At 37.6% G+C, this 12302-nt stretch overlaps 1 protein-coding gene across 3 annotated transcripts in view; it reads left to right on the forward strand.

Annotated features, from left to right (window-relative positions):
- Positions 1-1257: 1257 nt before the first annotated feature.
- clcn1 (chloride channel, voltage-sensitive 1) overlaps positions 1258-12302 on the forward strand; it is a 45440-nt gene continuing 34395 nt past the window's right edge. For 2 of the 3 annotated variants that reach the window (XM_015370715.1, XM_015370714.1), the window contains exon 1: positions 10171-10321. In XM_015370715.1, coding sequence (XP_015226201.1) covers positions 10268-10321 — 54 coding nt within the window. In that variant the 5' untranslated portion in view covers positions 10171-10267. Of the gene's footprint in view, positions 1655-10170; positions 10322-12302 lie in introns of those variants that run through there. The other variant, XM_015370716.1, reaches the window with a different exon arrangement.

Below are 12302 nucleotides of genomic sequence, written 5' to 3' on the forward strand. Positions count from 1 at the left end.
TTTCATGGCTTTTATTTGTGACATTAGGCCCTTAGCTCTATTTCATTATGTCTCCCATGAGTATAAAAAGGTGCAGGAAGAAACAGCATTTATCTGTATTTGTTCTTTGGAGATTCTCTGGCAGGTGGAGGAATTTGTACCAACCATCCCAAAAATGTAACAATGAAATATTTAGGGTATTTGTTAGATAGTTTCTAGATATATATTTCTAAAAAATACTGTATCTATTGATATGGTATCTGTATCAGCAAATACTGCAAAGCCAGGTATCGGGGCCACAATATGGCATCGGTGCAACACTAATATACATATTTGATAATCACTTTATTAATCATACCCAGATGACCTTTAAAAGCATTTTCCTGTTGCTCTGAATCAAGATTTTTGTGTAATATTATTCTTATCTGCAAAACGTAATTAAAGCATAAACAAAAGCTGATTCCTTTGAAAGAGAAGCAGAGGGCTCCGTCCGAGGCTCACAGATCCTCACTCTATCTCCTATGGCCGCGCCTAAGCCGCCTGATGAAGTTATCTTCATAAAATCACTTCATATAACTTATTTCTATAATCTATCCTGTGCTTCAAAGGCGAAGACTGTAAAATACAATTTGTAAATCAACAGTTTTACATTAGGAGTGACTGTTGATCACACGTGAACCAAGACACTTTAACTCCATGCAGTAAAGGTAGATATTGACTCAGAATCAGGAAAGAGCAACTCACTTTTATGAACTGTAACTGCAGAATCTGCTGTCATGGCCAGATATATGACTTGACAGACACTGAGAGGAAACATCCAGGGAAAATCTTTGAAAGACTTTACTTTGAATTTGCCTGATTAAACAGTTGGCAGTGAGACTCAATGGAAGCATTTTAAAATAGTGCAAGTCTTCCCCATTGGTATAGGAGTATAAGGAGTGTGGTGTGGATGAACTCAAGAGTCCTTAAGAGTTTTCGGGAACATGCAGAGCAGCCTGCAGCCGGGTTCTTTAGGCCCCAGCATGTGAGGGGGAATGCCTCACTCAACTGGCTGGTAAGGTGTGAGCTGTCATAGTGGGAGTCATGTGCACCTTCCCACTCACGTTGCAGGGGCAGCCCTGTGAGGGGTGCCCTTCCAGCTTCCACCCCCCCACCACTGCCACTGTCCAAACAAGAACAGGCCATCCACACACACACACAAGCACACACATCTTATGGCTTGGTGGCAGGGAGGGTGCAGCAGGAGCAACAAGTTCTGTTTGTGTGTGTGTGTGTTATTAGGTGTCTGCAGTTCTAATAAAGGAAAGCGCTGTATGCCTCTCTGCCTCATCAGATGGCTTTGCTCTGCTTTGTCTGTCTGTCCCATTTCTGTCTGTCAGTCCTGAAGTGGAGCTGGGTTAGTCGCAGCCTCTGGATCTTCCGGGGAGCAGCACCTTCAGGAGTCGTCCCATCAGTTTGTCGGTCTCCATAAGCAGGACCCGAGCAGCAGGAGATGTTTAGGTGTTTATTTGACCTGGTGTGAAGAGAGTGCATATAAGACTGTGCGGTGCATGGTGTTTTCCAACACCGCTGGAAATGCTGGGGTGTCCAGCAAGGTTATTTTTGGATCAGTGACAGCGCGTCAATGGCTGCAGATGCATCGCAAAGGAAGGCTCTGAGATACCAGCAGACCCTGGTAGGTGTTTCTACCTTTACCTCTGTTTCCTCTCCCATCCTGAGGCCCTCCTATTGGTCCCGCTATGCTCTGCACCTTTATCCTTGGCCGTTAGTATCTTTTCTGAGAACAAATGAGGGACTTTTGTTTCTTTTCTTCAACTCTCTTGTTTCCTAAATCAGGTTTTGTGTTCATGTCCTGCATTTTTCATCAAAACAACATTTTCATTGTTTCCTGTCCAAGCTGTACTCCTCTTCTGCTTCTTTTCTAAGCTAGATTTCTCAGACTAAATGTCAGACACATTAGCAGAACCAGCGTTTTATAACACCCACAACACCAGAGTGAAGGCAGGAAAAAGGAAAGTCATCTCAACAATAAACAGGAGTTATATTGCAATTACTTTTATTTTTCATACTGTGTCATCATTTGATCTCTTACCTTCTCTTTATATCTTGAGAAAAATGCTTTTTTTTTTCTGTATGGCACCTGTACTTCCACTCCTTCTGCAGCCTTTTAAGTATTTGTGGTTATAAATACTGTATCCAGGAAACCTGAGGAGACAGGTTAGCTATATGTGCTGAGATGTGGCCATGTCACTAAGTCATCTGTTTAAACGCTCATCCATTTATTTTTTTTTCTGTGAGGGCACTGCAGACTTTCTTATTTTCATCCAATATATTTCTGTTGCAGATATAATGGAGTCACGGCTTCAAACTGTTGCTTCCTGCAGCTCTGATTGTAGAATATAAGACAAGATAATGAGCAGTCACGGCCCAGAGCAGCTGGGAGGAAGGGTGTATAAATTTGTTAATGATAAAGTGCGGCCCGAAGAGAATCTGTAACCCATGACCCTTCACCATGAGCCCCTTTAAGAACAGCATGTCAGATATAAATAAGAAATCTTACTTAATCACTCTGTTTACAAGCTGAACGCCTCTGCGACGTGACACTCTGTCTCTCTCTCAGGTGCAAAATCTGCTGTGTCGTCTGAGAGGAAATAAAATCCCTTGAGGATTTGTATGTTTTCATGGATTGTTATATGATTTGTTTATTAATCAGGAGCGGAATGCAGTGCCCAGTGTTTTCAGCTTGGGTCTCAGATTCATTTTTACATCTCCCTCCAAGATATTAATACTTCGCTCAGTTTGATGAGTAAAATAAACTGCTGCTTTGTTGATGCTTGGTTTATAACTTGTAAATTCAGTATTCATATTAACATTTTGACCAATGACCACCACAAATGAGTAGAGCAGCATAAAGGAGATACATGTAAATGAATGAATAAATATATATGAGTTTAAAAAGCATTTCCAGATACAAATCTAAATAGAATGACATTCATGTACATTCGGCCCCTTTGCTCTGATAAAATAGAATAAAACAAATCTAATGTTGCCTTCAGAAAGCGCCTAATTGGTGAAAGGAGTTGGTCTGTGTATGATTTCTGTGAAATCTTTAGATTAATGAAAATAACATTTATAAAAAAATAAAAATAAAAAAAAAACAGCATCATAACTATGAACGTCTTGCAGAGCTTTGGTTAATTCGTCATCTTAAAACCGGAAGATCATGCTCTGCTAAAAATTTAAATCTAATTTTTCTTATAATAAGTATTTTTTTTCTTGAATTGAGCATGTAAGTGAGACTCTTTGCAACTCGAATAAGACCATGTACATTTAAATAAAAACAACTGCAATTTCTTATTTCAAGTGCAGAATTTCTAATTATCTTACTTTAAGGGTAAAAATAATCTTTCCTTCCACACAACATCTTATTTTACCTGTTCAAATTATGGGTAAATCCACTTATTTTAAGTACATTTTTACACATTTCTAGATGGTTTTTACAATGTGGCACCACTCCTGCTGAATGCACACCATCTCCTTTAACTTACAGCTCTGGTAAAAAGTGTAAATCAGAAAAGCAGCCACGTTGCCTCTTTGTAACTCTTGTGTAGCTGAAAAGATCCAACGCCCTCATGGTTGAATTTGCTGACAGGAGAGGAGCATCACAAATTTGCTCTTCATGGAAGGAATGCTGAAGGAAATCTGCAGGTTTCCATAAGCATGTTGAAGACACCGGAAAAGGGAAGAATGGTACTCCGGTGTTAAATTATGAGTGGCAATAAACAAACTGTATTATACATCAGGATCAACAAAGCAACCCTCCTGTAACACATGGTAGTGGCACCATTATGCTGTGGGAATGCCTTCCGTTTATAGGGGTTGATGCTGATTGGATCTAAATGCTGATGAAGGTTCTCAGTCATCCAGGTCATATTCATTCCGTAAAAATTCAAAAAATATCCACTGGACTTGGTTTTCAAGATTTAAAGACGTTTCGCCACCTCTCCAGGAAGCTTTCTCAATTCAAAATTTGAAAAATTCAAAATTTTTGAATTGAGAAAGCTTCCTGGAGAGGTGGCGAAACGTCTTCAAATCTTGAAAACCAAGTCCAGTGGATATTTTTTGAATTTTTATGGAAAGATTGTATCTAAAATTTTTGGAAATGTTGAAAGAAAACCTGTTTGATTCTGTTAAAGAATACAGACGACTGCAGAGGTTCGCCTCACTAACAATGACAAAGGAGAGATAAGATGGAACAGGTTAAATCATAGCAGTTCTTATATTTTTATATTCTAAAAAAAATTTTAAAATTGTATATCTTTATACTTCATAGTTGTTTTTCTCCTACAATCTGAGTAAAATATGTTTAGTTTGTTATTCAAATCTGACAAAATAGGAGTAAATGCTAAACCCTACTGAGTAATACGTTTATTTCATAGGATGTTTCATCTACTGCAGAATGTTTCAGGTTCCAACATATAAAGAAAGTTTGAATATTTGTTTTTAAAAAAGGTTTTATTGAGTCTATCAACCCATCTTTACTAGGCTTACTCATAATGGAGGCATTTTCAGGGGTTCCTAACTCCTCTAATATTATTCTGCAATGAGCTACTGCAGAAATACATGAGGGAAAAAATAATGTCCATCTTTACTGAGATTGCAAAGCATTAAAAACTTCATTTGATTAATGAATTCAAAATTTAAATCAGATCTTTCTGCTTGGAGCTTCTGGTAAAAAGGTCAGACACTTAAATTACACTTAAAAACACTTTAAATCCTAGTTTAAAAAAAAAAATGCAAAGATTTTTTATATTCTTTTAGGAAATATTTAGAAGGTGAAAAGAATCATCATCTTTAATTCATTAAACTTGTTCAAAAATGAGCTCAAAAGGTTGTTCAGTTGTTTCCTCTCCTATGTCAGTGTGGTTGGCCATGACCAGTAAATCAGCAAATTAAAGCTTGCCGAGCTGGGACTGTTGTGTTAACTTGCACCAGGAGACAGGACTGTCATCGACCCCTGACCTTAACAAAGCGGAAGCTCCCCGTGTGAACCCTCAGGACGCTGACAGACACACTCCAGCAGGGTGGCGGGAACACAGTTCTGCTTATTAATGCCATCCAAACTTCATTTTTAAGCCCAACTTGATTAAGCTGGTTGTGTGTTAGAGTTTAGGTGAGTGGAATGGTCTAAAAGAAGCAGACTAGTGAGACAGAGCTCATAAGTCTTAAAAAATACAGGCGACTAAATGAGGGGAGGGATATCATTCACCTGCCAAATGTCTCACACGCTGGAACGACTGGGATGTGGACGATTAAGCCATTGAACTTCACACTTGGTGGCTGTCACTGGATGTTTTTTTCAATTACAGACATGGTTACGATGCTATAATGACACCGTTACATCCATGGCTTCGAGATCAGACACCACATTATGAAATAGTGTCAATAACCGGCCATTGTTCAGAGCAAAGGTTAAATCTCGCCACCTGTCCTGAGGAAAAGCCTCCCAGGAGAGACGGACCAGGAAAAAAAACAAAACACGACAAACAGTCGCAGAGACTGAAACAGAAGTGTGTCAGTGAACATTGGGTCACACTCCTGCTAAAATTATCAACGAGTAAGGTTGCAGCTCAGGGGTGGGGGTTGGGGAAGAGGGGAGGATTGGATAGATGGATGAAGACACTGGGGTGGTGAGAGGGAAGGTTTAAAGAGGGGAACGGAAAGGGGAAAGGTTGCCAGGAGAGTTCAGACGCAGGTGAAATGGTTTGGACAAAAACTATGTGCAGCATTTCAAAAATGAGGTTTCAAATGAACGATACCTTTAGAGAAGTGTTGTGGTTGGAAAAACAAGTGGAATACCTCCTGTAAACTGAGATTGTAGGTTGATTTATGCTGCTGCTGAGGATTAAGAGTAAAATAAGTGAGTGTGGTAGAGGGAACTAATCAGAAGAAAAACTAAGTTATATAAAAGTGTCTAGCTTACTAATTAAAAAGTAAATGATATAGAATGAACTAATCGACTATTTTAATAGTGTTAATGATGCCGTTAGAGGCACACGTGTTGATTTAAATTGTTCATCCTGTTTCCTGCAATGTTTTTTATTTCTACAAATACCTGCACTGAACAATAAATTCAACAAACTTATTAATAATTAGATAAAACATCCAAATTCATATCATTATAATTCACAATTAATATGATCTAAAAAAAAGACGAAAACATTGTTTTAACAACATGTATAATTATTCAAAGAGCAACAAGAGATATTCAGTTATATAGTTAGATCCAAGTCATAATATAATAATAATTCTCACTTTAATTAGATATTGGTACAATGTTTTCCCTCTAAAGAAATACAGAAAGTTACATCAAATCAACAATGTGAAATAAATGTCTTAACCTGTTCATTTGACAACAGTGGAAAACAACAATCCCTTTTTTGAAAGAAAGCCAGCTTTAGCAAGGGCATAAACACAACTCTACTGCTGCATGAATTATTGTAGTTGGTGAGCAACTGTTGGCTGTTTGTTTGCAATCCAGAAGACGTGAGTTTGATTCCAGCATCTTCCTGCCGCACGTCAGCGGTCAGGAGGCCTAACTCCAAGTCCCCTACCAATCATCATAATATATTTCAAGGGTTTTATGTATGAGAGTAGCATGTGTATGTTCAATTTAAAAGGGAAATTTAATCTGGAACACCCTTGAAAATCAGATCTATGTGCCTAAAAGTCAGAGCCATACCAAACTGTTTAACCACTTTACCAGTGGTTAAACTTTTAGTTGCACTTTAATAGCTGCGTAACATTTAGTCAGTCATACATGTTGTAGTTTTCAGTGAGTATAAGAGCAGATGTTATAGTGCTGTCCTAAAGGGTATAATGGAGGACTTTCTTTTTCCAGATTGAACATCAAAATAAGTGGTCATCCTAATTATCCATCATTCTGGTGATTGTTTATGTAAGGCCACCCTGCATGCTCGTCCTCAGTTATCCTTTTCTGCGCATCCGCACTTTTATGTGGGAACTACGGATTCAGCCAGTCATTGAAGCTCACATTTCTCACCCTGCTTCTTCGAAAATGGCAGAGAGTCGTTATAAGGTGGCCACAGATCCTTATGTACCCCGCAAACATTTCCACATTTCCACCACAGCACACATACATATACAAGCATGTCATTACTTTTTTTACTGTACCAACTTTTCATACATGAATAAGGGTGAGATGAGATGCATCTGAGCGACCGTCTTATCATTGCATTCCCGCTCCTGCACGCGTTTAATAGGCGTTCTCTCTCAGGAGCGGGTACAGGAGTGTGCATGTGCATTTCTTTTTAAAGTGGAGAGGGCAGGCTTTTTAAATCCTCCACTATACCTTTAAGCGCACAATACACCAGAGAATAATGTTTTTGTGTATTTTATAGTTGCAACAGTGGCCGTCTTAGCCATATAAGAACAATTGAGAATACAAACATCCATTGGGAAAGTATAGCTCCATCACTTTGGAGATAACATCACCTTGGCTTCCCAAGTTTAAGTTCTGGGGTAAATGAAGCACAGCATAACTTCAGGTTTACACAGAAAAAACAGAAACCTTTACTTGTTTATCTCCAATTCACAACAAATATTACCAAATATTATATACATACATTTTATTCATATATAGTTGTACACATAATCATATTGGTTAGAACATATTGACAGATTCAAATTCACTTACATAAATCATATAACCATAATAATAATACTGTGTGGTCAAGTTTAGTTTATTAAGCCAGTTGGTATAAAGTTTTCTGTCCAAGAAAGAAAGCCTGGTTGATTGTGTCACTAAGGCCCCGTCCACACGAAGTCAAAACGAATACGAAACGCTGATATTTTCCAAAACGTTTGCCGTAAAGACGGAGACGTAAAAGAAATGTGAGCGTCCACACGAATGCATGAAAACGCTGCAAAATGTATGCCAGGCCTGTAAGTGGCGCTGTGATGCCAAAGCAAGAATAGGCGACGAAATGTTGGGCATGCGCACTACAACAACCAAACCGGAAAACCCCTAGAAGAAGTCTGCAGCAATCCCTCCTCTGATCAAACAAACTGTGACAGGATTGTTGATGGCAGCAAAAGCATAAATGAAAACGCAATGTTAAATCTACATTGAAAAAATAGCACAGAGAAGCACCCAGATGCTGTTAATCCAAAGCACTTGATTACCTGATTATCAGTGAGTGTGATCAACTATGCAAACACAGGAATCTGTACAAGTGTCTTTTCACCAGGCAGACTTAACATAGACCATAGAGAAGCAACCCGCAGCTATAAATTATTACACAGTGAAAACAAATATTCACAAGTAAAAACCATGCTAAACACTTACCAATGTTTTCAGTAGTGGACATTCGAGCAAGTTCATTCCCAAAGGTCTGATGAAACACACAATGACTTCATATGAGATACAACAACAAAGTCAAAATAGAAGAAGAAAAAAAACAACAGATTGAAGAATGAACACGAGGAGAAAGACTATTCTCTCACAAATGCATATGTATACACAAAAAGATAATAAAAATGTTTTTTTTTTTTTTTTTTTTTATTGGCAAGCCTGAAACCAAAGTAAAGATTTGTAAACCAGACAGAGAACACCTTACTGTATAGTAGGTATCAAGCATGGTGGTGGAGGGGTGGTGATTTTGGATGTTAAATAGCTACAGGGAACCTACAGAGTCACTGAAAAGGAAACCCAGCTGTTTCAAAGCATTTTCTAATTGCTCATTTTAAATTGAATTATTAAAGAGAAATTGTAAATTGTATTTATTAATCCATTATTAAATAATGGAATTAGAAAATTAATAAATCTAATTATAAATACCATCACTAATCACACATTTAAAAAGATGATTCCTTATTCCATTTTCTTTTTTAACTTGCATATTTGAATCCTTTTTTTTTTTACTTTACCCTCTCCATTAAAAGGTAAAGAACACTGAAAAGCAGTCTGACCAATCACTGTTGCTCCTCAGATGTAACCAGCTCCCTCATTGGTCATTTAACCAAGTGTGGCAGTCTAACAAATGAGAGAGCTTTACTAGTTTCCAGTGTGCTCTGGGACCAGAAGGGTCACGGAAAAGGGAAATAGAGCAGGTAAAACAAAAGGAAAATGTAAGTTGAGAAGAGTAAATGGAAATAGAATAAGAAATAACCTTTTTAAATGTGTGATTAAGAAAGGTATTTATAATCAAATTTATACATGTAGGTTTTTAGATCTCTATTAAGAAATTGATAAATATATACAATTTAAAAAAATCCTCTTTAATAATTCAATTTTAAATGTGTAATTAGAAAATGCTTTTTGCTTTCTGATTTCAAATTGCCTAATTTAAATGTTAATTTTGAAATGTCTGGTTTTCTTTTATCAATAAATAAAGGTGGTCTAACAAGCTTTTAAACATTAAGTGTAGCTCTGTTTCTACATATTACATTAGAATAAATGTAGCCTTTGTAAGAATCAGATAATTTCATAATATTCCTTTGAATAAAACTATATTAACAGAAGAGAGCCAACCTCATTTTTGCTGTGACTCCCACTTTCTTTTCCTATGCAAAATCCCTCAAATACATTTTGTTTTGGTGCTGCTTATGAACAGTTTCATGTGAAAATGGTATAGGCTTGACTAAGCAGCATGTTAATAACATCCAATACTGCCAAAATCCCTCTCTTGGGGCTAATTCCAAGTCAGCAAACTCAATATGTTGTCATTGTGCATGTTTCTAACCAGACACAACAGAAATCACTGTCAGACACAATAAATAATCATTCAACATAGCAGATCAATATTGAAGGTGATTACTGTATAATGCAGCTCATTCCAAACAGACTGGACATGGCTGTGGTCGCCTCTCATTCAGCAGGTTTTATTTTCATACCTGCTGCTCAGGTCCTGCCTGCTGGTATCATTTATTACCTCGCTGCAGGACGCCTCTGGACCGGCCGTCTGACTCAGAAACTTCCCCTCTGAATTAAGAGCTGCTGACACTTTATTGTCAACCCTCAAGTGCCCGTATTAACCTCTGCTGCTTCCCCCTTTGTGTGTGTGTGTGTGAGTGTGTGTGCACTTCTTACCATACTTGTCAGTCTCTGTAGTTACAGTACAGCACAGAGGCAGGATTTATTTGTCCTCTACATGGTCAAAGACAGTGAAGGACAGATGTAAGACACCGATATCCAGGCTACCTGCTGTAAGTTAGAGCAAAGCTGGAGACTGAAAAGCAGCAACAGCCTACAAGAGAAGAAGGAAAGATGAGGGAGCGCATCAACACCTTTGAGACAGTTCTGAATTTAGATCATTTTCTGGTAAGTCTCTTTTTGCAGTATGTCGGACCACAGTTGTCCAGCAGCTTTTACTTAAGTATGTTGGACCAAATTGAAACTGAATTATTTTTATTAAAAACTGGCTTAAAACAACAATTAGGAAAGACTAATTGAAAGCCATCTTTTGTCTTTTAGAATAGGCTAAAACAAATTAAAAGCTAAATAACTTAAAGAAGAAATCAGTAATCAGTCCATGTGGCAGACAGTTGAAACACCTCTGTTTAAGATGGTTAACTCTTTCCCCAAAACTAAAAGGGTTTTTTAAGGAAAAATCAACTTTCAATTAAATTACTTTTTGAACGTTTAAAATCCATGTTATTTTAGACCAAGTTAAAGCAGACACAAACTTTCCTGTGCTTTAAAGTTTCTGAATTACTTGGTGTAAAGTTGCCCATTACCCAGTTTTGTGTGTTTTCCCCCCTTTTGGCTCTGACTCGCCTTAATTAAAACATGACAGCTTGAGCAGTGTTTGGATGAGCCATGGGATTGTTATTGTGTTGGTTAATTAGTGTATGCATATGGAGACACACACTCTCCTGAAATGTGTGTGTGATATTTTCCTGATCTGTCTATCAGTGAGTGGGTCAGATTTTATCATTAACCTTGTGCTACAGCACCGGACGGTTCTGTTTAAAGCCCTCAAAACACACAAAAATGCATTTACCACTCTTATGAAGACACGGGGGCAGGGTTTACCTGCTGAGCAACCCACACACACAATTATGAATATGTAGCTTTCCCTCATAAGATGCAGGAATGTTCTGTTATTTTCTCTAATTAACTCTCAATGTCATGGTGCCCTTTAAGCCTCTGCTTTTAGCAGCAAGTCCTGCTTTGTCCGAAGTGCCTCCTCTTTTTCTGTAAAGATGTTGCTTTTTCGTTTCTCTTGTTTTAGTGGGTTTATTATGTTTTATGAAATGTAGCAATTTGTTAAAGTGAGGAGCAGTAAAATCCGTGAATTTGTTTAGGCCTCAAAATGCTGAGTCATCCCCCATTTGTTACAGGATTTGCTTCCAGCAAGCCAGGCTTTCAGGATGGACTAACTCCACGTCTGCTAGAATTGAACAGCCTACTGCAAAGCAGTATCCATGTGCTCATTATCACTTTCATAAGTACATATTTAGTATGTACCAGTTAGAATGAGTTTAACTTTCACTATAGAGAAGCACAAATCCCTGGGAACATCTCTGCAATCAGTGAGGAATGATACAGTTCATTTATATTTTTTATACCTTGAGTATAGAACAGTTAACAGATTTGACATTGGAAGTTCTTTAACCCGTCCTAACATATATACAGTTCTCATTGTAAGGATCGGCTTTCTAAGTTTTATGTTGAAAGAAAATGTTAAAATTTTTTGCACTGCACAAATTTGGTATTTTATATTCATGACATTTATTTGTATTCGTTATGCATTTGCATTTTTAAAATACCAGAATTTGCACATAAAATCAGCTTCCCAGCATAATTTATAAACATTTAATCTGATGTTATTATCAAACAGTTACTCAGTACTCAAGAAGCCTTTCTACAAAAAAAGTTTTTTTCTTTTACTTAAGCAATTTCTTAGATGACTCCTTTTTACTTTTACTTAAGTACAAAAAAAAAAAAAAGAAGAAGAGTTAAAGTAGCCCCACTCTTTCTTGACTAAAGTTTTTGGCTTCTCTGCCCACCTCTGTTGTTAACTTTATAAACTGCTATCATCAAGAAAATGCCCTCACTTCATCAGAGATATAACCTCTGTAGCATGTTTTTTTGCAAGAAGGTTCTAGGTTTGATTCCTGGCCTGGGTTTTTTTTGTATGGAGTTTGCATGTTCTCCCTAAACATATGTGAGTTCTCTCTGGGTACTCCGGCTTCCTAGCCTGACGTAGTCCGACTCAATTCTAGTCAGAATATGAGTCTGATACTGCTCCATAGAGCTGTGATTATGGGGCGTGTTTCGAACGAACCAGGAAAAAAAA

This window comes from Cyprinodon variegatus, unplaced genomic scaffold (assembly GCF_000732505.1).
Source record: "Cyprinodon variegatus isolate N-32 unplaced genomic scaffold, C_variegatus-1.0 Scaffold48, whole genome shotgun sequence".
NCBI lineage: Eukaryota > Metazoa > Chordata > Actinopteri > Cyprinodontiformes > Cyprinodontidae > Cyprinodon > Cyprinodon variegatus.